The sequence below is a fragment of the Pseudorasbora parva genome, chromosome 10 (assembly GCF_024679245.1).
Source record: "Pseudorasbora parva isolate DD20220531a chromosome 10, ASM2467924v1, whole genome shotgun sequence".
Lineage (NCBI taxonomy): Eukaryota > Metazoa > Chordata > Actinopteri > Cypriniformes > Gobionidae > Pseudorasbora > Pseudorasbora parva.
Genome location: NC_090181.1, coordinates 14,938,969 through 14,965,535, shown reverse-complemented (window position 1 = coordinate 14,965,535; position 26,567 = coordinate 14,938,969). Strand labels below are relative to the sequence as shown.

Below are 26,567 nucleotides of genomic sequence, written 5' to 3'. Positions count from 1 at the left end.
AAATAAAGAACTGATGTTTGTTTGAGTAAGTAAGTACAGAGTTTTCTTTACTCAAGAAGCATGGCTTATACTCAAGTATTTGCAGTCTATTTGAAGCTGATATATTTATTTACATACATATTTACTTAACTAAGGATTTTGAGCTAGTTACAAGCTTTTGCAGGTAATCCATTGTGTGGTGCTGTTTGTATGATTTGTTTTGGTTTGCAAATCTTAAGGATGTTTCAAGAAATGTACCAAAAAAACTGAGAATTGTTTTTAATGTGTACTACTTTTGATATAATATCTAGTTTTAATATATATGTGCAGTTGTGTTATATTTTTATATAGTGGTGTGCCACAGGATACACTACAATACTCTGAAATGGGGCAAACTCCAAATCACCTTAAAATACAACATTTCCTGTCTCTGCAGTCAACAATGTTGTCGGTTCAGATTTAGACAAACTTTATTGCCAAGTTTGCAGTGCACATACAAGGAATTTCTCTTCATGACAGAAGCTTCCAGTGCACTGACAGAACGACAGCGACAAGACAGATAATGAAAGTAAAATAAGCGAATACAAATAAATACATAAATAGACAAGACAATATAAAGTATGTATGTTACAGTCAAACCAAAATTTAGTCAGACACCATCATTTTCTCACATTATTATTATTATGACAAGAAAAAAAGTTACACTGTGTCAGAACAAATTCATCTTGATAATGTCAGATAACTTTGATAGAAAGGTATGTAATGGATTTCAATAAACCAATCAGCGGTCAGCTGTTCAATTTAAGTACACACATAATACCAGGTCAACCAATGACCAAGCAATTCTTCATTTTGTTCAGGCTGTGCTGTAAAAGATAATATTAGCAATTAAAGAAAACATGGTCAGGTCAAAGTGTCTGAATCATTTTGGTCACAATATTTATACATTTTACTGGTGGTCCACTATGAAGAATTTTTGGGTATAATATGTCACAGTTCCCTTTATTTTCCTATCCTCACTTACATAAACGAACTATAGTGTCCTGCACCCACTAGTAAAAAATTATATCTGGTATCTGAATAATTTTTTATTTGACTGTATATACAATGCAAGGAAATGTGAATAAGACGTAGGGTATGATAAATAAATATGAGTATAAATAGTGTTGTGTATTGCACATGTTTATTGCCCAGTGGGGGAATTTAACCATTCATGAGGTAGATCCGGTGCTCAGTGATCTGTAGCACCAACCAGACAGCAACAGTTTAAAGAGGAAGTGGTCTGGATGTGAGGGCTCCAGAGTGATATGACACTTAACCCTATAAAGACTACTGTATCATATTTGATACGCAAATTTCAGAGGCCTCTGAACCATCAACATGATCAAAACTTTACAGAAAAACCTGTTGTACTACATGCCTTCTATCATCTGACTGATTCTATCATCTAACTTTTTTACCAAGTAAAAGGCCTTTTAATATAATTCTAAAAAGTGTCCCCTGTGAGCTTGTGGTACATTTGTGTCTTTTTGATTTAAATCTTGATTAATATTGACTGATTTTTATGAAGTAAACATAAAAAATAACTTCTATATTGTTAGTAAAAATATTTTAAAAAGAACACTGAAGAACCTTTTTATCCATGCATTAATTATTTAAAGGGGGGGTGAAACACTCAGTTTCAGTCAGTGTCATGTCAATCTTGAGTACCTATAGAGTAGCATTGCATCCTGCATATCTCCGAAAAGTCTTTATTTTTTTAATAATTATATAAGAAAGATGCGCTGTTCCGAGTCTTTCCGAAAAAAGCCGAGCGGGTGAGGGCGTGTCGTGTGAGCGGAGCTAAATAATGACGTGTGCAGCAGCGCGCTGTGTGTTGAGTCGAGTGCGTCATCCCTAACAGCGGGAAAAAAACTTTATTCAAAATAAAAATATGGCTTTTAATCAGATACAGCCATACATCTATGATCCGGAATCAGACCCAGAGGCTGCAGTTGAACAGGAGCAGCAGCAAAAACGACTAGAGCAGGACGTCTCTATGTGGTACGATATACACTAACTATATAATATGCTTAGCGGCTTGTGTTATTTACATATTTATACTTGAATTATATCGTCGTATTTTTGTCTTTGAAGGTGTACATGTGGGAAGTGCAGTTGTGCACGTGTGTTTACGCGTGGTTTGTGTAGACAGGTTAAGTTAGTGTTTACATAGAAAGACACGGAATAGTAGCGCATTTGAATGAAGAAGAGTGCTTATTTAGTTCAACATATTTCCCCCCTCTTTGTGTATTGTTGAGTGCTTTTACAATACACAAACATAAAGTTACACATATAGTGGCCAGCTAAACAAATGTACACGCACTACACATCGCATGCTCCATTGATCAATTTCTATATATAGTAATATATATAGTAACTATACGTGATCATGTTTGGGCTACTTGATGAGCATAGACACAGACATTTGAAGCAGTCTAACTCACCGCCCGCGGTTCTAACGTTGGGACTGCTCCATCCTTCAGCATTAGGCGATCTGGAAAATCCTGTGTCGAGCTGGGCCTTGTTTATGAAACAGTCGGCACCGAAATGCAGCGAACAGATATAAACATTCGCGCAACTCAGTTGCTGATCCGGAAAAGCAAATTACATCCACTGTTGCCTTACCGCGGGGTTTTGGGGGAATCTGTGCAGGACTGTCTTGGTCTGGCAACCAAAAACGCACTTTTTGATGTCATTGTTAATTGTGCACATTGCCTGTGCAGCGCAGCCTACGAGCGCTTTGATGGGCATAGCCTGTTACTTTCGCTCTCTCCCTCTCTCTCTCACGCGCTTCCGGTAGAATTGTCCGTAAGGCCCATACAAGGAAATTCCGCCCCCATTAACGTCAAAGGGGACGCATGATCTCAAAAAACTTGCCGAAACTTATGACTAACCGGAAGTAGTATTTTTGACAAAGAAATACTCCCATCAAACGTCCACCTTAACTTTTGAAACTTTGTCCATGTTTAGGATGGGATTCCATGTCTTTAACAGTGTAAAAAGATCAGTATGCATGAAACAGCATTTCACCCCCCCTTTAAGGAAAATCATATTAAAATGCGAGTATCAAATATAATACAACATGCTTTTGAGGATCTCTCAGGTGTAATTGTACTGCGCTGCATTATGTTTTACCTGATGTCTGAAATATCAGGTAAAATGCTAAGTCGACCAAAAGCATGACTTAATACTCCATCAGAAATAAATAGTAGTAGATTTCTAAACTTTCTCTGTTTAAAAGTAATTAAATATTTAATTACAAATTAAATAATTTAAAATCTAAACAGTTTTTAGAAGATTGTGTTTTTTCAGTAGCAACAATAACTGGAATAACTATAAAATAGTTACAAAAGTATTCAATTCAAATAAGACTGAGCCATTTCCTCATTTAAAATGCAATGCATCATGTTGAGTTGTGATACTCTGCAGCACTAGGTCTGAAACTGCAGAAACAGGCTATGACAATTATTCCCTACTGAGTTAAGTAATCCCTATGGCTGAGAGAGAGCCGTACAATATTGAAAAGCAAGGCTAAAGGGCTAAAGACTTGTGAAAAGGCTGACTCCTGCCTTTCCACTGCAAAAGAGTCACTTTAAAAAGTGCATCATTGCAACAGCATCTTTGGAAAATGTGCAGCATCTTGCTTTTGTGATCTGGTCACTAGTATAGATGTCCTGAAACAGTAAGATGTACAAATATTGCAAACAAAGAGCAAGCTGTCTAGTTAGCCACTTGGCTTTAAAGCACAGCGATAGACACAGGCTGTAATGTAATACTCCAGAAAAATAAGGTGATACACATGTGGTGATAACGTTTTTGGGCTGCACTTCAAACCACAGTATTTCAAAAATATATATTTGTCATACAGTAATAACAGTGCAGTTTATGGTATCATAAAGTGTAAATAAACTAAAACACAGACCTTGAGAGGAAACATCAACAAGCTGTAAACAATTTGGTCCATTTCCCCATCACAATTCATCAAACGTTCATGGAAAACAGTCCAGTGTTGTAGAATGTTGGTTAAGGGATTGTCTGTAAACACACTTATGACCTTTCAGCCAGTGCTGTCTTGATTATGAAATATTAGTTAGCTGATTAATTGTTTTACAAATACTTTCGCCTTTTCCTTCAGTAAAAGCAACTCCACATGTGCGGCCAAAAACTGCTGGCTATCGGTGCTTATGCAGGACATTTTCTGCTAATCTTATACCCAGTCTGTCGAAGCATACTGAAATCATTCAGCTATGAGCTTCTATAGCACATATCTTATTTCACACTTGGTAGCATCCAGTCATTGGTGAGGTAATGTATTGTTAAGCTTGCGTATGGGGCAACATCTGCGCTAGATCACACGTGTGCATTGGCCAAGTCGGGTTTTTAAAGCTGATCTTTCATTTGACTATATAGACTGGGAACAGTAATTTCTGAAGTTTTTTCTGGCAATTCATATCATATTCAAATTTGGACCAGAAGCCTCTTCTATGGTCTAACTGCTTTACAGCAACTGACATTTTATGATATTGGTGCCTTCAGCTGCCACCGGTTTGCTGCATAGACAGCCAATCCGAGTTATTGGGCCTTTCTTTACCATTTGAGTTAAAACCAAAATGCGCCCACAGGGAAGCCTTTGGCTGTGTCCGAAACCTGGAAAATGCTGCCTTCGGAGGACACATTTGAAGGCAGGAAGGCATCAATCCACGTCCGAATCTAAAGTTTGCTTCACTTCCTGTCTCCTGAGATACCTTCATCTGATCGATTTTTGAAGGCAGCATACATGTATCCTTTGCTGCCTTTGATATCCAACAATACTGTGCTTTCCATTCAGTGACAGTTGAGCTGAGAAAATAAGATGGCTTCCAAAAGTTGCGTTTGCTGATCAGTTTGTGTGTAAATGTATGTTTTTTAACAAAATCTTCCACTTCTGATGTCATTTCTAGCGAGAAATTACTAATGTAGTAATTAAAGGTGGGGTAAGTGCTATATGGTAACCGTTGTTGATATTTCAAATCACCAAAACAAAGCACGCCCCTACCCCCAAAAAGGGTCTTGGGCCTATTGTGATAGCTCCACCCCACACATAACCCAGGCAACAACTATGGCAGAATCTGTGTGCAACTAATCCAGGTCGAATATTCAATGAAAAAGTCACTCCATCCATCACAAAAACACAAACCGTTCTCATGAACAACTCGATAGATCACGAGCACGACAGTCCAGCTGACGAACATATTACAATTATGACAAGATTAGAGTTACAGCGATCACAAAACACAAACTGTTCTTATAAACAACTCAACAGTACACGAGCCGACAGTCCAGCTAACGAAATATCACAATTATGACAAGATTAGAGTTATAGCGATCACAAAATACAAACAGTTCTCATGAACAACACGATAGAACACAAGCTTGATAGTGCAGCTAACGACAGTACAATTATGACCGGATGGGTTATATAGATGAAAAGAGGAAACAAACACATATTAGTGAGTATAGTATCTTACCTGTCGGACACATTTTGTGAGCTGACACTTGAAACCTTGAAACACTGAGGGGATTTAGATGCTCAATACGGTGTGGAAATGAACGGGTCTTTATCTTCGCTGAAGTGAGCGACAATACGATCACAAATGGGCAAACAAGCGAACATGACACACGAGCATATTCAAACAAAAGCCAGCATGTATTAGTTCTTTCTTGGCTAATGTCCGTCCTGTGCCCGAGTCCTTTTTCTAAAACGGTTTTGAAATAACACTTACCCCACCTTTAAATATGCGTTTAGTTCTCACCAAAGCTCTCTCTATTTTGCTGTAGAACATTAAACTGTTACACTGCCTTAGAAGTCTGTCCGAAATGAGTTTCCTAAGGTGCCTTCATGCATAAAACGCTGCCTTACAAGCATTGCCTGATAAGGCAGCAAGGCAACGAGTCAGCTGCCTAGGTTTTCGGACGCAGCCTTTGTATTTGGCTTTTCAACCAGCCCTGAGTCCATGTTGTGGATTTCAATGACAGCTGACCAAATTATGCTGGTAAAGCAATATCAATTGAACATGAAATACGGGTTGAGATCTTTTACACAGAATGAATAAAATGGCTTCTGCTAAAAATATTTTGCATGCCTACGAGTCATAGAAAAAAAACCTGTTAATGTAACACTTTGTATAATTAGTTAATAGTTCAATATTTGAGGTCAATTATTTATTCAAATAATTAGTTAATATTGCGATTCCAATGAGTTAATATTCAAATATTTTTAGCAAATTCTGTTACATAAATAGTTAGTTAATTAATATTAAAATTTGGAAAATTAACTAATTGTACACTCACCTACAGGATTATTAGGAACACCTGTTCAATGTCTTGCTAATGCAATTATCTAATCGACCAGTCACATGGTAGTTGCTTCAATGCATTTAGGGGTGTGGTCCTGGTCAAGACAATCTCCTGAACTCCAAACTGAATGTCAGAATGGGAAAGAAAGGTGATTTAAGCAATTTTGGAGCGTGGCATGGTTGTTGGTGCCAGACGGTCCGTTCTGAGTATTTCACAATCTGCTCAGTTACTGGCATTTTCACGTACAACCATTTCATGGGTTTACAAAGAATGGTGTGAAAAGGGAAAAACATCCAGTATGAGGCAGTCCTGTGGGCGAAAATGCCTTGTTGATGCTAGAGGTCAGAGGAGAATGGGCCGACTGATTCAAGCTGATAGAAGAGCAACTTTGACTGAAATAACCACTCGTTACAACCAAGGTATGCAGCAAAGCATTTGTGAAGCCACAACACGCACAACCTTGAGGCGGATGGGCTACAACAACAGAAGACCCCACCGGGTACCACTCATCTCCACTACTAATAGGAAAAAGAGGCTACAATTTGCACAACCTCACCAATATTGGACAATCGAAGACTAGAAAAATGTTGCCTGGTCTGATAAGTCTCGATTTCTGTTGAGACATTCAGATGGTAGAGTCAGAATTTGAACGTGGTAAACAGAATGAGAACATGGACCCATTATGACTTGTTACCACTGTGCAGGCTTGGTGGTGGTGTAATGGTGTGGGGGATGTTTTCTTGGCACACTTTAGGCCACTTAGTGCCAATTGGGCATCGTTTAAATGCCACGACCTACCTGAGCATTGTTTCTGACCATGTCCATCCCTTTATGACCACCATATACCCATCCTCTGATGGCTATTTCCAGCAGGATAATGCACCATGTCACAAAGCTTGAACCATTTCAAATTGGTTTCTTGAACATGACAATAAGATCACTGTACTAAAATTGCCCCCAAAGTCACCAGATCACACAGACGTTGTGGTGCTCACTTGAAGGCGTTGATTCATAATTTCATAGCATTCATACGTTCTGACATAAAAACTGGTAGTGCTGTATTGTGTTTACAACGTAAACAGCATAGGAGACTGATATCATCTATGTGGGGTCAGAAAGCTCTTGGATTTCGTCAAAAATATCTTAATTTGTGCTCCGAAGATAAACGAAGGTCTTGCGGGTTTGGAACGACATGAAGGTGGAGTAATTAATGTCAGAATTTAAATTTTTGGGTGAACTGACCTTTAATATCTAATATTTCCAGGAAAACATTTGTTATATAAAAAAAATTGCTAATGTTCCAACTGTATTGCACAATAACTATTCAAACATGCACACTTAAGCAAGAAAGCACTGTTTGTAAATTACCTCCTTTCCACAAAGCTGTTTAACGCACCGCTGCACCCATAGGGAACACATCAAGTCTACTAAAATGCATCTAATTTGCATCCTATTTGTTGCAACATTTCTAAAATTGGCACAAAATTTCTTTATTTGTATAGAAGCATTTCACTGTGAAATCCAAAGATTGTCCATTGTGGTCAGCTCATTTATTCACTCATGCAGTCCTATGTAAGGCTTGGAAAACATCTGCTGGAAACTGACATAACAATGTTTTTCCGATCATACGTCCCTAGTGTCTGTCAAGTTCATGGTTTATTTCATAGTTAGTGCCTCATATAAATATCTAAACATCCATAACATTTCACACAGAAGAGGTTATTACTGTGAAGCCCTTCAAGGAGGAAATGACAATGGGGGTACTCTTCTGATGGATAAATGAAGCATCCAGGCCTAAATGAGCCATGAAAGTCAATTAGGAAACATCCATAAAGTCCATTTCCTCCATACAGTTTTAACGCCACAGGCTCTTGGTTTTCAGAAAAGATGGGCCGCGAGAAATAAAGGACTATGTGTGTGCATGCATCATGTTTGGAGGAGTGGATTGTTGGACTACTTGTTCTTGACCACAGAAAAAAATGTAGTAAAGTATTATAATTTCCTCTGGGTTTCACAATGCAGTACAGAGCGAGAGGGGGGCATAAATGGGAGGGAGTGAGCGTTTGGCTTGGGGGGCAGGGTGTTTGATGAACCTTTTCATCTGCACAGCTCTGTGAAGCAAGATGCTTTCAAAAAGCTCTTAAACAGAGCCCCGCGATGCTCAGATGCAGCCACGGGCACAATGTGCCATCTCATCTCATCTCACCAAAAAAGGCCCAGATTCAGCCACGGTCAATACGGCTTAATTTTAAAGTAAAAGCAAAGATATAATAAATATTCAATATTAATACTAACTATTAATAGTGAATATTTACAATATTTCAAATCAGTGTTGGTCAATATTAGATATACAGTATATTGGTTGTTATTAGTGTTGTCACGATACCAAAATTATGACTTCGATACGATATCAGACTAAAATATCGATATATCGATACTAAATCGATACCACAGTAAAAAAATATATAAATAAATAAGATAAGATGCTTAATATGACAACAGAACTTATTATTCATTGTTATTTTTAACTAAAAATTCATGTGGCCAGCATGTTCCTTAGGGTTGGGCATCGTTTTGATTTGAACAATTATTGATCAATTACTATTAAAATTATCTCAATGTATTTTTTACAATAGGGTAATTGTGTTGCAATAGCTTACACACAGCACAAGAAAGCTTGATTTCGAATGGTAAATTGAATTTAAAAAGACGAGTAAACAGTAATAAAATAAGAACAAATAAACAGATTACAAACAATAGCACAAATAAATGCAATAGAATAGAAGATACAAATTAAACAGACTGCTTTATTTTTTCAGGTAAGTCTAACATTCAGATAAGAAACTGAATTAAAAAAATGCATAGTAATTACATTTAAAACAACATTGGATAATGTTCTTTGTAAAAAAAAAATTCAATAGCGTACAGATGAAACTATTAAAGTTACACAAGTTGATCAGTCAAGAGCAGTTGATCGTTTGTCTTTTTGTAGTTTGAATAGCAAATGACTGCGGTCCCTTTAAGACTAACGGACGCATGGACACTGTTCCTGTTACTCGTTCTTCCTGAACTGTTTGCGACTGTGTTTACATTAATACTCTTCCAGATGTGCACAGATAATTCTTTGAGTGTATTTGACCAATAATAAGCTGGAAAAGGAAGCAAATGTTTGCACTTGTATCATGTCAGAGGCGGCTTTATTACGGTAGGCTATGTGTGTGTGCGCTTCAGATGTGAGCACGAAATCTGCGGGGATTAGTAGAATTAATTTATGTGCAATCCCGCACGAAATTCAGACCGATCACACACTAACACTAACACACTGTCATGAGGAAAAAGTCCAGCATAACGCGCGCTCGCCGTGCTCAGAGGTTAACCGGGCTGAGTGAGAATATGCCGGTGTGTGTCAACTCGCTGACGGTCAGAGAGGAGAGCGCAGCTGATATCGATACTGTAAAAACTGAGAATCGTATCGTTTCAGATATTCCAGTATCGATATATATCGAAATATCGATATTTTTGACAACACTAGTTGTTATTAGATAAAAATGTTCTTGCTCATTTAGAGGGCTGGCCATTGACACACATTTCACAAGCTTGTGATTAGATCCATATTCATATTGATATTTCAATATCAAAATCAATATTAATTCATTTGATATATATCAAGACAGTACATATCTATTTTTCAAGGAAAAAAAACTTAACAGTTGCTTTATCTCTTCTGAAAATATCAAAATTAATATCCATTTTTAATTAGGGATGTGCATTTCAAGCAAAAATAATATTCGATGATCGCTGGGAATTATTCGAATATTATTCGAAAATCGCACCCCTCCCCCGCATGCACGCAAACTGGCATAGGTATATCGTTAAATAAAAGCCTTTGGTCAATTAAACGCCGGATAGTGGCGTGGTCAGCACAAACAAATAAAGGCCGGGGGAAAATGTGTGTATAATCTCCTAAATGCCTTTCATTTAATGGGCACTCAAGTTCATCGTGTAGGCTACAGTATGGTTGTGCCGTGAAGGCTGACCAACATCACGCAATCATCCTGATGCCACGCGCCCGTTCTTGCGAGTGCGACACATACTAATTCTATATAGTCTCTTCTATAGTTAACCTAAAAACTTTGTAGGGATGGCTCTGTAAATTAAATTGAGAATATAACTGATGCATTTATGCCATTTTAAATAGGTTAAACGATGAGAGATGAGATCTGTGAAAATACCGTGTCAGGCAGGCTACACAAATATTGATCTTCTCGTCTTTTTTATACGTCTTAAACACTATTCGCACGGGATTAGTATTATCTAGGGACCTCTGTGATTTAGAAATTACTCCCCCACATCTGAGTTTTGCGTGGCGCGCATTCGCACGGGATAAGCCTGTGATTTTACTCGAATTTACTGACTTATTACCCGGATATGATGTCAAGACTTCGTTATAGATATAGCTGTATGAAATCATTAAACAGGCATCGATTTCGTTTTGATTATTTTATAGTAATAAATAAACATAATTTCGTTTTTTATTTATTACGCAAAACTCAGATGTGGGGAATTAGCCTAATTTCAGAGGTCCCTAGATAATACTAACCCCGTGCGAATAGTGCTATAGCCTCTGCATTTAACTTAAAAAATATTTTATTTTGTACACAGAACAAACAAAATAGAATAGGCTTCAAAATAAACTATGTTGATGAAATATTGTAAATTGGTCATGAACTATAGGCTACACGAACGACCGTTAATAAAAATAGGCAAAATCAAAAATGAATAGGCCCTATCTCCGAGAAAAGTGCGTGCAACCTATTGGAAGCACGGGTGAGTAATTAGTTTGGTCAGAAAAATAACTAAATTATAGTTAAAAAAAACTTAGTTAAAAAAATTATGTAAAGCGACATATAAAGTGCAAAACTCTTCTTACGTGGAAGGAAGCTTTTTTCCCTCACGTGATAGCCTTTAGAAAGCGCGGAGTCATTAATTGGGTTAAAAAAATAACGAAATTATATATTTTTTTTTAATAGAAAATAATATTTATGTAAAGAAATATATTAAATTAAAAAGTGCTTAAAAGTACACTACTCTTAATGGAAGGAAGCTTTTTCTCTCACGTGCAACCTAAAGCACTGAGTAGGCTAATTAGTTGGGTTAGTAAAATAACGAAATTACAGTTTAAGGATAAAAAATATTTATGTAAAGAGATATAGTAAAATAAAAAGTGTTAAAAAGTGCACAACTATTCTCAAGTGGAAGGAACCCTTTTTCCCTCATGCGCAATATAGAAAGCGCAGATGCATCATTAGTTGGGTTGGAAAAATAACGAGATCAGTTTTTTTAAAGTAGACAATAATATTTATGTAAAGAGATGGCCTATATTAAAATAAAAAGTGCTTAAAAATAGGCTATACAACTCTTAAGTGGAAGAAGGCTTTTTTCCCCTCAAGTGCAACCAGGCTGTAGAAAGCTGAGTCTGGTTCGGCTAAAATAACCTCACGTGCAACCTATATAAAAAATTAAGCGAGGAATAAGCATTTTACATTTTTCTCAATGCTTGTTACCGATTAGGCTACAGTAATTCTGACCGAAATTGCTTTGTCGACTTTCTAGCTTGGGTGATATGTTTGCATGTTTCGAAAAAAAGAAAGAAAGAAAAAATCAATGATAGATATCTGTCCACTGGAACGTTATCGCTTTTATTCGCTATTAATTTAAAACGGTTTAAAGGCTACATATATGAAGAAAGAGAGGGAGAGAGACCAATGGTGACTGTTTAATTCATTATATAGTTAACAATTAATTCACTGTAATGTGGATAAACGCGCTGTCCATGAATCTGTCGTCAGTGCCATTTTTTCAACTATCCCTAACTGACTGTGCAGCTCCCTTACGGTCATCAAAAAGTTTCTCCAGTCTGACAGTGATCGTCTTTCTAGACGGGACAGTAAACTCGGGTTCTACAAACTCCATCAGACTTCTAAAACCCTCTCCTTCTACAAAGCTGATCGGAAGCATATCTTTAACGATCATCTTCGTGATGAGGGCCGTTGTTTGCTCTGCCCGTCTAGCATCCGACTTGGTTGATCGGATCATAAAACTAGCCACTGATTCCTGCTGACCTGTGGATGGACCGGATTTTGCTCTCAGATGACTGTGCATTGTAGTGGTTGACCTATGATAAGCAAGCATCGCATGGCAGAGTTTGCACTGCACTTCTTTTTCATTAATTTTATTATAAGAACTCCACACAGAACTCTTATTCGACATCGTGACTCTACGTAGTGTGCATGATGATGTATTATTTTTTTGTTGTGTGAAAACTGATTGACAGCTTTTACATGCGGTTTTGACAGCGCGCGCCACCCGCTGGTTACATTAACACGTCACCACCGCATCAGCGCAGCAAACCTGGATTTTTTTTTAGACGACAATCGCACAGCCTATTCGATATTCTATAGTTAAATCAACTAATCGAATATTCGAAAATCGTGACTCATCCCTATTTTTAATACTGTACATGTGTTGTCACCTGTAGCATTTAAAGTGCCTGACTTTAGTTAAGTCTTTTATGTTGTTAGACAACATTGTGTCGAATTTCAAGAGCATCCACTTATCGGCCCTCAACAATGACATGAAAATAACTAATTGGCTTAGAATTTTAGAAACGTTCATATTGTTTTTTTATAATTTTATGAATTACACCCATTTGTAAAGTTAAATGATAATGCTAAATGCTTCCCTATAGTCCACAAACCTGCATGTCACAAAAAGCCACTCACCAACTAAATCAATAGTCCTGCACATTAACAGTGCACACAGCACCAAGTGAGATCTAAACAATGAGATCAGTAAAAAAAAATAGGTGTTTCGGATTATCATAAATAGGCTTCATGGGTGTACGGCCACACGTGCACAAAGAAAAACCAGTTCAACCAGCAAATTGGCCTAGAATTACACTCACCACAAACACTTTGCCCAATTCCAGTACATACCATAAAAACCACAACCACTAACAGCAGCTTAATAATTTCCTTAAGAAACCACATCAATGCATGTCATCCATGCATGAGTTTCACTATAGCCACAACCAACCTGTATGACAATATGTGGGTGTCACCTCACTAATGAAACCTCAAGCTATATTATGGGTCGGCTGGGTTTATTGACAGCCGTGTTAGTCAGAGTTTCCATTGAACACAGTTACAGAACAAGCTACTGAAGGGCATGTTGTAAGCAAACAAACAGCCACAGTAAAAAGACCTCTATCACTGCTTTAAGCATATGAAGCAGACTTTGTTTGAGTCCAAATATGGTCATGTCCCGAAATTATGTTAAACCCAGCCCATGGCTACGATGCTGGCCCCTTAGTGTTTACACATCACTTGCAGAGTCCATGTAAATGCAAACCACAATCTAACTGAACAAAGTGCTCTAGGAAAAATTAGATCATCATAACACGTGCCATAAAAATCCATTCAATCGTTTACCAGACGGACTTCCCTCCTCCACCACCTATAAACTTCCTGTTGTGTCAGAATTTATTACCTCAGAGTAATGGATTTCATTCATTTACTCATTGATGATATTTGAACCCCATAGATAATTTTCTGTGCTTTAAAATATAAAAGTATGCTAAGTAAAACGCACAAATGTACAATTTTCAATAAAGCACCACAGGACCAGGAACAACCAATTTTTAGTAAATGTTACTAAAGCTGAAATCTACTGAATAAAAAATGAATCAAAATCACTTATGCTAGCAAAACTCAAGAAAGATACAATTCTCAAACCGCATTCAAACGGAGAACTGACAAGAGAGTTTACATATTTTCAGACGCTATTTAGATATCTCAGAATTAGAAAACTAGAATTAGAGAAACGTACCTGTTTGCTCAATGTAGTCCACACACTTCTCAATAAACAAAGGTATGGGCCTATCAGGAGTGACCAAGTTCTGAAGAGGCACCCCAAAATAGTTGCTCTCCCAATTTCTTCGAGTTGGTGGGTACAATGGCTTTGTGGTCTTTATTGGCTTTGGCTGTTGAGAAAAGATGACACATTACACTATGATCACTACAATGCATACTGACGACAATCACGTTTCAATGTGCCTGCTGTTAGCGTTTAAATAGGAGAATGTTGGAAATAATCTTCCTCATAAGCATCTTAGAAAAAATATACATCTTAGAAATAATACTTTTGGATATCTTTTATAGGGAGCACAGATATGAAAACTCTGTCAAATAACCATATTTAAATGGTATACTATTTTGTCTAAACAAATGAACTAAAACATTTGTTTAATTAAATACTAAAACCTAAACTTGCTCATTTTAACTTGAATTTAGGAATCACAACATTATAATACAGTATTAAAAATGTATATTCATTAAAATAATACAGCAAAGGTAACCTAAATCTTAAAATAAGAGAAACAAGCATGCACAATTATTACACCATATTGACACAAAAATCTATAACATTAGCCTATACTGTATGTGGAACCTAATCCTATTCAATTCATAATCCTTTGAGTTTAAAGTAATGATTGAGTACATAATACTAGCTCACCCTTTTGGGTTCCTTGATCTTTGGTGGTTTCTTTTTCTTCATTTTCTTATCATCCTGCTCTGGGTCTGATGTAATGGCTGGATTGTCTATCCCTCCTTTCCACGGATCCACTGGTGAGAGAAGTGGATCTTCTTCACTTCCTCGGTTGCCCCTTCCTTTCTTCTTCTTCTGAGTTGCAGGCCCCGACTCATCGTCACTGACATCTGAGTGCACTCGTCTTTGATAAGCTTTTGTCTTGCTGAAAAGGATCTTGGAACGATGTTTATACTTAGAAGGCCTTCTGCCAGCCTGAGACTTAGACATGGAGCCAAAACCATTCTCCTCATCCCCGTGCAGAGCAAGTCCACCGAACGAGTTGCGGATCTTGCCAGATCTGCTATGCGCGTCTTCCGGTACTGCATATATGTCATCACTGAAGCCTTTCAATTTGAGAAGAGTGTCGGCCGGCTCTGCATAGTTGTCGGATGCTTCAAGGTCATCGCCATGACCCATCATTGGACTTCGTGTCCACCTGGAGGTCCTCATTCCAGCCTCAATGGTCCTCAGAAGGTTGGGGTCCAGCTTCTTAACATTGGGTTTGGGCAGCACATTGGGCTTGGGTTTTACTGGGGGAGGCACTTTGTGGTTACGCTCGTGATCACCAAGAGGTGTGCTGTGAACCGGGTACTCGTTTCCTTCTAGGTCGATTCTGTACTTCCGTTCACTAGGATTAGGCAGCAGCTGTACATCATCGCCTATCGGGCTGTAAGGGGGCGGTCCCTCCCCATCATCCTCGGAGTCAGGGTAGTATTGGTAGGCAGGCGAATGGCTATGAGGTGACTGCGGGAAGACATCTTCACCGGTGCCTGTTCCGTCCCTGCTGTTGTCGAACATGAAGGAGCTTTCAATGTTGCTCTTCTTCTCGAGGACCTCATTGAAAAACGGTGTGAAAACTTCTGTCTGCCTGTGATACTGGGACAACGAGTAGAGAGCAGTAAACTTAGCAGTAATTTCCGTGGCAATGTGCTCCCCTTCAGTCATCAGCTCTTTTATCGCTTCATTCTCAAAGAAGTCTGCCTGGCTGTCCGTAATGGCCACCATTTGAACTGGAATGACATCCTGGACTTCAGCCAGGAATGCCCTCAGCATAGCCATGGAAGACTTTCGTTTTGCTGAGTAAACAAGAATGTACCCATGCACCAATTCGTCCTTTCTGATTCCAATTGAGGAGTGGTAAGAGAGCACAGTGACCTGTATGCGTCTGCGACTGTCGCCTATGATTTTGTCCAGGATCAACGTGTTGCACTGTCCGGGCTGTCCGGCGCTGCAGGAATGTGAGTCCAGGAACGGTGAGAGAATGAGATCCACGCTGAATGGATCTCCACACATGGCACACATGACTATCCGTAAATCTGTCTCAGAGAGATCTTTAATTGAGGGCATGGGGCTCATCATGTCGAAATTGTGCTTCATTCCCTCCAACACAGCTCTGAGGGCCTGTTTTATCTGAGACTCATTAAACTTTCTGGGAAAAGTGCCGGAGGGTATATCTACAAAAGTACACTGTAGCTTATTTGCAAGCTGTTGGCCCTGATGCCTTAAAATAGGCATGTTTTTGCAAACAGTTTCGCGCTGATTTGCTAGAATGAGAATGAATGGCAGTGGCTGGCTATACCTATCCCTTCTGCTCTGGGCAATCTCAACTCGTATCCGGCTTACGCGGTCACCAATGTAATTAAGCGACTCTATAGAGCTGAAGACACAAAAGAACCCATGGGGCTTGAAAGTCGATATCCAGGAATGGTTCAAAAGCATGCCAGAATTGACATCCACAGGCAAAAGGTCTAATTCATAGATTTTCCCATCAAGGGTGTATTCATCATCAGTGGACTGAGCTCGAATTTCATTTGCAAGCTCCTGCGCCAATCCTTCTCTGCCTACGAGACACAGGTTAACCTTATCAATGTTGGCACTGTTATAGTAGATATTCGAGCGGCCATGATCCAGCTGAACTAGCCTGTTGGCGAGGATTTGCTCAACTTTGAGATCGATGCAGGCCGTGCCACTGAGGCAAGTTTCTTTTGTGGGGTGATAGACAAACCCAATGTGTTTCAGTAAAAGTGACTCCCTGTCTGTGGCGAGTTTCTGGAGAGCTCTATATCTAGGTTCCTCATTAAGTACAGCATGAATCTCACTCATTTTGTCACAGCTCGGGGTTGCATTCAAATCAAGGTCATAGAACAGCTCTGCATGCTCAAAAAGCATTTCCTGAAACTCCTCTTTGGCCCTTTCAACTATTTCCTGCTGATGGCGACTGTAAACATCCCTGCGATCTGATTCAGTGATGTACTTGTACGCCTCATCCTCCATGACAAAGCACATGACCTCTTCCCACGGTTGGCCAGGGCTAATGAAATGCACTCGCTCCAGCGTCTTCTTGAATTTCTCCTTCATCTCCAACCGCCTCTTCTCAGATATCAAATGCTGGACGTGGTTTTGATAAATCCTCTCTCCTTCCATGGTTCTGAGGATATCGAACGGCACTCTTCTGTCGTCGGTTTTATCAAGGTGGTCGGTCTCATACCATGGCGTTTGTTCTAACTCAATGAAACAGTACTGAAACTCATGCCTGCTCTTCATAAGGCTCTGAGCCTCAGTCCAACTCAGCGTCTCAATTTCCTCCAGGTTGTTAAGCAATTTATTAAGAATTTTTGGCAGACTGGTAAGATAATCCTCACGCCGCCTCTTGATATGCTCTTGTCTCAGCTGTTCTATGTGCTTTGAAAAGATGTTTCTGGCCTTTTTGGTGCCTTCTAAGTTGATGTACTCTTCATAGTCTGGGTGGCTTTTCAACTTATTGCTGACAATTTTCCAGCTTGTGTGATAATCTCGGACAGTTTGAACAATGAGCTTTTCAAACTTGTCTGAGACTGAAGCTACTAATTGTCTCTGGGATTTGTATGCTTCCAAATAAGAGATGATTTTGGGTTTACCTCGGGTTTTGTCCATCTGCTGTGTCAGAGCATTGAAACAAAGTTCCACGTTCACAGATGCTCGAGCTGATGTTTCCACCAACATGAGATTCTTTTTACCTGTAACAAACGTCTGAACCTCCCTCAGGTATTGCTCGACACATTCGTCACATTTTGTTGCAGCAATGATTATGGGTTTTTTCGTCTTGGAAATTTGAGAATAAAGACTGTGGACAAATTTCATCTGGTCATCAAATTTTCTATTGCATCCTTTGCTTACATCTATACACAATACAAAGCCATCAATGTTGAGCTTGCCATCAGGCATCTGCTTCTGATCAAAATCCTGCTCCAACCCAAGCTGGTCTGTGCAAATGTACATCAGTTTCTCAGCAGACTGAAGCTTCGTATTTGCAGCCCGTTTCGAGTAAGGCTGCAGGTTTGTGCTCCGATGAGGCAAGAAGGTCTGGTCATCGATGAACTCGGTCTGCTCGATAACCTGAATTCTACACTCAAGGCCATCATCCCCTCGATGAAAGACTTCACCCCAGTATAAGAAGTGATCGTTATTCACAACACGCCCTCCAAAGTCAATTGTGCTCAACACAGAAGTGTGCTCAGAGTAGTAGCAGTCTGCACTGGGGTGCACATATCTGTTGCATAGGCAGGATTTACCTACACCACAGTTGCCCTTCTCTTTCTCAGTGCCTGAGAGCCCAACGACACTGACAGCGTATGTCGGACGGGGCTCCTTATTCTTGGCCATTATATTACCCCGCTCATTGCTTGTTACACTAAGCAAAGTATGCCGGCAAGGCAAGCATGTGCTTCCATTTGCTAGTGCAGGCACATTTCCATGTCTCACTTTGAATGAGCCGACGTAGCTTTAATCTGGATCATCTGTCCCGCACGACTGCTCTTTCTCCTCTTATCACCTTCCTGCAATACAAAAATATTAAATTAGTCAGCAATAAGATAAAGCTTAAAGTTTCCAATAGCAGAACACTGATCATTTAATATTCTGCATTTGATAACTTTGTTAACAACATAGACACAATCACAACCCAAAATTGGAAGCCTTGAATAATAACCAATATAATTATTGATAGCTAAATTTTAAACATAAAAAAATTATTGAGAATATTAATATTATTGTCAATGCATTTGCATTTTAATACCCTTTTTTAAAGTCTGCAAACCCTACCAAAACTGCTCTGAATACAACATTTCACAATGATCCACATTTGACACACATCTGATTATTGAGCTCCTCCATTACTGTTCAACTAGCTCAAGCATTGGTTGATCTTAATATAAGTAGGAGTAGCAACACTGTGGCACAAGCTCATTCACTGGAATAAACATTTACTGAATGTACCCCAGTGTTTTTTGTTTTTGTTTTTTTATGAGCTATACTTGTCATTGGCAGTGAAAACCTTTGTTCTGATAAATAAATGTCTCTGACAGTAGAAATAAGGCAATAAATTATCTAATTTATGCTCAAGAGCATTCTGTTCATGATAAACAAAATAACTGCAAGAAATGATTGTATGAATGCCATTAAATTCAGGGTCGGCACTTATTACATAACTATAACAACTACTGAATATGCATATCAATATTTAGCTATCTTAAGACTAAAGTGGATCTTTAAAAAAACTATGAGATGCACTGATGAAAATTGTCATAATTTACTCATCCTTGTGCCGTTCCAAACCTGTGTGAATTTCTCTTTTTCAGTGGAACACAAAAGGAGATGTTAGAAAGAATGACAGTCACTTTGATTGCATTTGTTTTCCACATAATGAAAGTGAATGATAACTCAGTCAATTCTGTTCCACAGTAAAAAAAGAAAAAAGAAACAGGAAATTGTAATGCATTCTCGTGGCATTTCAGTCATTTATCATTACTGGACAGAGAATTTTAAAGGACATTTTCGATTTGCACAAATTCTCTAATGAATCTTTCAGACCATAAAAAAAACATTCTGTCAGACCATTCTGTGAACCGGTTTGGCCAATTCTTTGAATAGAACCGACTACAAGAACAATCGGCTCACAAATCGATTCACTCTATACAAGATTAATACCTAATTGATGACATATCTCAAACGGTCTCACTTTTGAAATGTCCATGACTTTTTTCAGGTCTATTAAACACTTAATTACATTAAAATGTTTGATATTTACAATTTTGCCATGACCCAACTGTCGGAGTAAATGATGACCAAAAAAAACATTTTTGCCGAATTATCCCTTTGTGTAACGTTAGTGAATGTCATAAATAACGACCCCATTTATGGGACACCAAAAACTGGACATCACGAGCACTAAATCGCGGAAACACTGGACATTAGAGTGTAAAAAACGTTTCTAAATGACAGCGGGCTGTATGTATTCCACAAGCGAGGATGTAAAGCAGACACAAGCATTTGCTGAAGGTGAGGAAGAATTCCAACCAGCACGCGAGCGCTATTGTTACGGCGAGTCGCGAGCCACACTGCGATTCCCAGAACTAGTCGAGTGAATTATTCGCCGTGATTGCTATGACAACGAGCTGAATAGGGGGGTCCAAATTGGCCAGAATTTGTGTATCGTTTACTTCGAAACACCTCAAACCAATAGTATTCACTGCATTTAAATCTCAGGATTAGAATTTCACGTCAGAGTTTTATCGCAACAAATTAACTAATTAAGGTAACGTTACACGCACGCGATTGCTGTATTAAACAACAAGGTGATTTAGGCCCGTTTAGTGTGTTTTAATATCCGTATTTGTATTCGCATCGACACGGGCCTTGCCTCTAACAAGGCATTAGATGCTTGCTAGCTTCCCAGTTAGCCAGAGCTAGTTAAGTGTGACACCGATACAACACACTGTAGGCGAGACAGACAAATCTGTGCATTTACATAAAGCTACACAACTATCGCTTATAAATAGAACAAAAATCTCACATTTACCAAATTCAGTAAAGCAAACGACAAAAAGCATACTAGAAAGTCACATACTCCGTTTGCATTCCCCTACCTAACATGGTCGCTCCCAGCTCCCGACACCACAGCTAGGAGGTGGCATTCCAACTATTTCCTTTAATTTCCACGGATGCGATTTCGAAACAAATTCCAGTTTGGTTGTGTTTCCCGTGGGTAATTGGAATAATCGGCAAATTTTCCCTAAAGTGGTTGTTTTAAGTCTTTCTAGCCGTAAGAGTGGTATGCGTGCAATCGGAGAGCCATCCCCTCCCCTCTCATTCCAGTCAGTAATGGCGACGGATAGATCCGGCTCTCACTCACTCTCTCCACACTAACTTTTCCATTTCGCTCACCGCGGGGGCACGACGGACGCGCGCTCACGATTCATTCTCAGGATCATGTAGGTTAATACTTTCTGAGTTTTTATATCTTAATGTGATCTATGCTATTGCAAAAATAACAAGTGAAATCAAGAAATAAATAAACCTTACAAATGCATATCTATCTATCTATCTATCTATCTATCTATCTATCTATCTATCTATCTATCTATCTATCTATCTATCTTTCTATCTATCTATCTATCTATCTATCTATCTATCTATCTATCTATCTATCTATCTATCTATCTATCTATCTATCTATCATTAAAGGGATAGTTCACTTTGAAATTAAATGTTGATATGTTTTAGCTTACCTCATGGGCATCCGAGATGTAGGAGTATTTGTTTCCCCAGTAGTTTCAATTTTAATCATTTTAGGTCAAACCGTTCTTGTCTGTGCCTCACATAATGCAGGTCTATGGTCACCACCTCAAAGAGCATACACAGAGAAGTCCAAATTAAACAATCCCCCATCGTAAGTACACATTGATGGCCCAAGACACGAAACGAGTATTTATATAGTTTTTACCTCTTGTAAACCACTACGTCCGAATGATCCGAGGGCGCGTGTGCATGTTTCCTGTTGTGACATTCGCACGTTCTGGCTTTAGTCTGCGCAAGCGCGGAAAGCGCCGGAAGTGGTATCACATTCTTGATCAGTGTATTCAAATAAATATGGTTGTGAAAATAATTCAACGTTGTCTGTTAATATATCGAAATCTTTTTCCATTGCGATGTCCTGTACGTCTAAATATCTTCACAGTGAAAGGTAACATTTCCCAAATTTACAAACACGAGCAAGAGATCCCTGGCACTTTCAGCGCTTGCACAGACTAAAGCCAGAACAGGAAACACGCGCGCCCTCGGATCAGTCGGACATAGTGGTGTACAAGAGACATGGGCGTCGGAACCATTGTGTGTGGGTGGGACAAGACCCATCCACTTTTTAAGACCAATGATATTGGACCCACTCACTTTTATCGTCTCTAATTCAGCACATGTCTGCTTACCTTGACTACCCCTTAACCGAGAAACTTATTAAGAAACTTATTATTAAACAAATGTTAAACGCTTTATTTCCCCTTTATTAATATTTTCTCTCTTTTTTTTATTGAAAATAAATACCTTTCCGATCTGATATGTGATATGTTACCCCTACTCTATAGCCACAGTAAATAATTCAGTGATTTCTGTAATTTTGGCCAGACCCAATCAATCGTTTAGTAAACGGCACTTTTTCTATCTGGACACGGAGCATAAAAAACATGCAACTTGTTCATTATCATTATCTGTGAAACTGTTGATTTCTATGGCAGTTAAATGAATATAGCCTTTTTATTAGAATATTGGTATTGACTGGTTTGAGGTCTTTTTTGGTATTTTTGGTATAGGAAAGGGATATGGCCTCAAACGCACCATAATGCAGGAAATCACATCTATGAAATCCTTTTTTTTTTCTGGGGGACAACCCCCAGACCCCACGCAAAACAATTTCCCCATCTATCATATTTTGCCTTACTGACCCACCCACTTTTTATTTGCTTCCGACGCCCATGACAAGAGGTAAAAACTATATAAATACTGTTCGTTTTCTCACACAAACCGCTCGTTTCGTGTCTTAGGCCATCAGTGTGTACTTACGATGGGGGATTGTTTAATTTGGACTTCTCTGTGTATGCTCTTTGAGGTGGTGACCATAGACCTGCATTATGTAAAGCACAGACAAGAATGGTTTGACCTAAATTTAATAAATATTTGTTTGCATATTTTAAATTGTGGAATATATTTATTGCAGCACCTCTTCTATTTTACTTTACCATTTTATTTTACCATTAAACCAGCTCTGTTCTGGTCTGGCCAGTTTGTATGAAGGCTCAGCTGCTATTTCAACAGTACAGAAAACACCACAGATTAGGGAGGTCGAGGTCGGTCTTATCCTGTTTGCACAATTTTTATCTATTTTTATAATATATCTGGAAAGATTTGGCACAAAGTCTAAAGTTACATTTAAAACCATTTCTAAGCCCATCAGAGCTTTTATCATAGTTCATCATACCTTCATCAATGTGTCAATATAAGTATTCATTCAGGCCTATAAACTTAACAAACATCTGTAGTCTTTTTGTTTTTTGGACCCAAAGGTTACATTGTTTGCCATGTTAAGTGACCCATACGATCCCATAATTATAAGCCTATTTGAATTTAATTTGAATAAAAATTCTATTTGTTTCCTTTTTATATTGCGTTTCGGTTGAGCTTCAGACACTAGCATTTCCAGAATCATTTATAACCACATAAACATAAAAAGCTTTTGAATTGTGTGACAGGCAGAGAGATCCCCTGGCTGCAACTAACCAGTAGAACTAGGTCTGATTAAGGAATAAAGGTGGGTCAGCCCACGCTGCTGCTTCTCATGTGTTTGATGTGCTTGTGTTTTATAAAATAATTCTCTGTTCAACAAATCTATTGTTTAGAGCACATCATTCTGTTCCCAAGACAACGCCTACTGTGGTCACTGGTCAGCCCCTCCCTGTCCCGAGATTCAACACAAATGTCAAGTTTCTTCTTTTGTAAATGCAAATGGTCAGTCAGACCACTTTTGGGTCTGAAATCATTGTTTCGTTAGGTGGTTAACAGCATTTTTGTTTTCAAAAAAACAATGCATCATCCATTTAAAGAAAGTGAATTGAAACGTATCACTGCAGGTTGTAAATATGTTTAGATTTTTAGGGGGTAGAATTTTTTACAGTCAATATTTGCTTCATATCATTGGCATTCTATTACATGTTTTCATACTGTATACCATTCAAAAGTTAAAAAAGATCAGTAAGATTTTTTATGTTTTTGAAAGAAGTATCTTACACCCACCAAGGCTGCATCTATTTAGTAAAAAATACAGTAAAAACAATAATACTGTGAAATATTACAATTTAAAATAGCTATTTAGGTGACACTTTAATATAGGGAAAATATTATTAACAAAAAATGTTGCCTAAATAAACTCCTAATTTATCTTAATAGTTAGTGATGTCGTTTTTGTAGTGTTTAAGTTTAGGTATTGGGTAGGACTAAGTTATGTATATGGTCATGCATAATAAAGCATTAATATGTGCTTTATAAATACTTATAAAGAGCCAATATCCTAGTAATATGCATGTTAATAAGCAACTATTAATAGTGAGAACTGACCCCTAATATAAAGTGTTCTATTTTAAATGAAATGTATTTATTCCTGTCTTCAGTGTAATATCTTTAGAAATCACTCTAATATGCAGATTTGGTACTGACTAACATCTCTTATTATCAATGTTGAAGAAGAAAAAAACATGTTAGTAAATCGTAAATCCGATCATTTGACACCTCTTTTAATCGAAGCTTGTTTTGTTGTTGAACGATGATTTGAAGGCCTGCAGAGTGAATTTCATCACAGTGTCATTATGATTGTGTCTGTATTTGACATTCAAATGTTACTGCCATCAGCCATGTGTAGCCAACACTTCCTCTAAAAACATTCATTTGAAAATCATCCATTGAAATCTCTATTCTCTATCTCTCTCTATAAATATACCTATACATATATTGTCAACAATAACATCCCAACATTTATTATCTCTTAATAATATTTTTTTCTTTCTAAGTTGTCATGCTATAGTCATTTAACAGAATTCAGTAATGATTGAACTTCCTCATCACAGGCTGTATGCAGAGCAGCAGTAAGTAATTAATGTTCATTAGGGCAGCTACTGCTCACAAAACACAAACATGTGGACATCAAATGCTCTGCATCCAACCTCACTAATGTATCTGGCCGTGCCTCCTTTAAATCTCTTCCCTCTCTCTTTTTTACATCATGAATTATTTACCTTCCCCCCACCCCCAAATCTCCTTCCAACACCCCTCAGATCTGCAGATTCACTGTCAGCTGTGCTTGGAGCCTTGCTGAGAAGCACTGGTGTCCACACCCTTTGTGCGAAGCCTGATTGTGCAAGATTAGGCTAGTCCTCACTGCGGATTTAGTGTAATCTAAAATAGCCAAGAGATAAAGTAAATAGTATCCCCGAAAATCATTCTTTTTTTTCTTTTTTTTTAAATAAATGACTGATCAGTTACACAAACTGCTTCTTATATTATAGTTTTATACGGCTAATATTGCTTATAGAGATGTCCCTGAAGTTTATTGTAATGACCAATGCTAAAAGCAACTCTCAGACGCTTCTTTAAGCATATATCGTCCCCCTCCTGTTCTTTTGCGCTGCAGTGCAATTGGAACCAGCTGCTGCTGCTATTTACCCTGAGTAGCAGCACAGCATTGCCATGGTTATGGATCCTCGCTTGGGATTGTGGGAAGGGCTGGGTTTCCGGGTCACTGAAAGAAAGGCTTCAGGAGAGAGATACCATGCAAATAAGTACAGCCACACGTGGAATATTGTCTAAATGTCTCTCTGATCTTAAAAATGCTGTTTTTAGCCAGGATGAAAAATTGAATACATGCTGAAAAATTCTAGCACATGCTTCCAATGAGTATTTTCAGTGGGAGGAACTTCAGTGGGTAAGCTGACAGGGGGAGAAAGATCCCACTTTACAGAATAAATGAAACAGGAAAGCTCTAAATATAGACAACCCGGTCAAAAGTTTTTGGACGGTACAATTTTTAAATGTTTTTAAAATAAATATTTTCTGCTCACCAAGGCTTCATTTATTTAATCAAAAATACAGAAATGTGAAATATTTTACCATTTAAAATAACTTTTCTATTTGAATATATTTTAAAATGCTATTTATTCCTGTGACGGCAAAGCAAAATTTTCAGCATCATTACTCCAGTCTTTAGTGTCACATGAAACTTCAAAAATCATTATATTATGCCAATTTGCTGCTCAAGAAACATTAATTATTATTATAAATGTAGAAAACATTTTCTTTTCAGGATGATTTGATGAGTAAAAAGTTCAAAAGAACAGGATTTATTGGAAATAGAAAGCTTTTAATTTACATTAAACTCCTTTTTTAAACAACATTATACATGTGTGTGGGTGTGTGTGTGTGTGTATGGGTGTGTGTGTACATATTACTCCTACAGTCAGGTGTAACCACATACTTTGAACCTTTTATAGGGGTAAATAAGATGTTTTGCCTTTAAGGGTTCTGCCTGAGTGACAAGCTGTTCCTTACAACTGGTACAATTTTTGAGAGGCTGATCGCTGCACAGCCATGGATGGAACATGTAGTCCAGCTCCCCCTTTAGATGTCATTTAGGTGTGGGTGTAGCTAAAATGTCCAAACACACCCTAACCCTATACCCATAACTCCCTCCAACCATTAGATGAGGT

The 26,567-nt window shown here is 38.2% G+C and overlaps 1 protein-coding gene across 2 annotated transcripts in view; it reads right to left on the bottom strand.

Moving 5' to 3' along the window:
* The window catches only part of arhgap5 (Rho GTPase activating protein 5), a 47,396-nt gene extending 26,230 nt beyond the window's left edge, over positions 1-21,166 (bottom strand). The window contains exons 1-3 of one of the 2 annotated variants that reach the window (XM_067455286.1): positions 20,891-21,166; positions 14,932-18,821; positions 14,245-14,398 (exon numbers count right to left, since the gene is read on the bottom strand). In XM_067455286.1, the coding sequence (XP_067311387.1) occupies positions 14,245-14,398; positions 14,932-18,648 (3,871 nt within the window). In that variant the 5' untranslated portion in view covers positions 18,649-18,821; positions 20,891-21,166. The remainder of the gene's footprint in view (positions 1-14,244; positions 14,399-14,931; positions 18,822-20,890) is intronic. The other variant, XM_067455284.1, reaches the window with a different exon arrangement.
* Between the last annotated feature and the right edge of the window lie 5,401 nt (positions 21,167-26,567).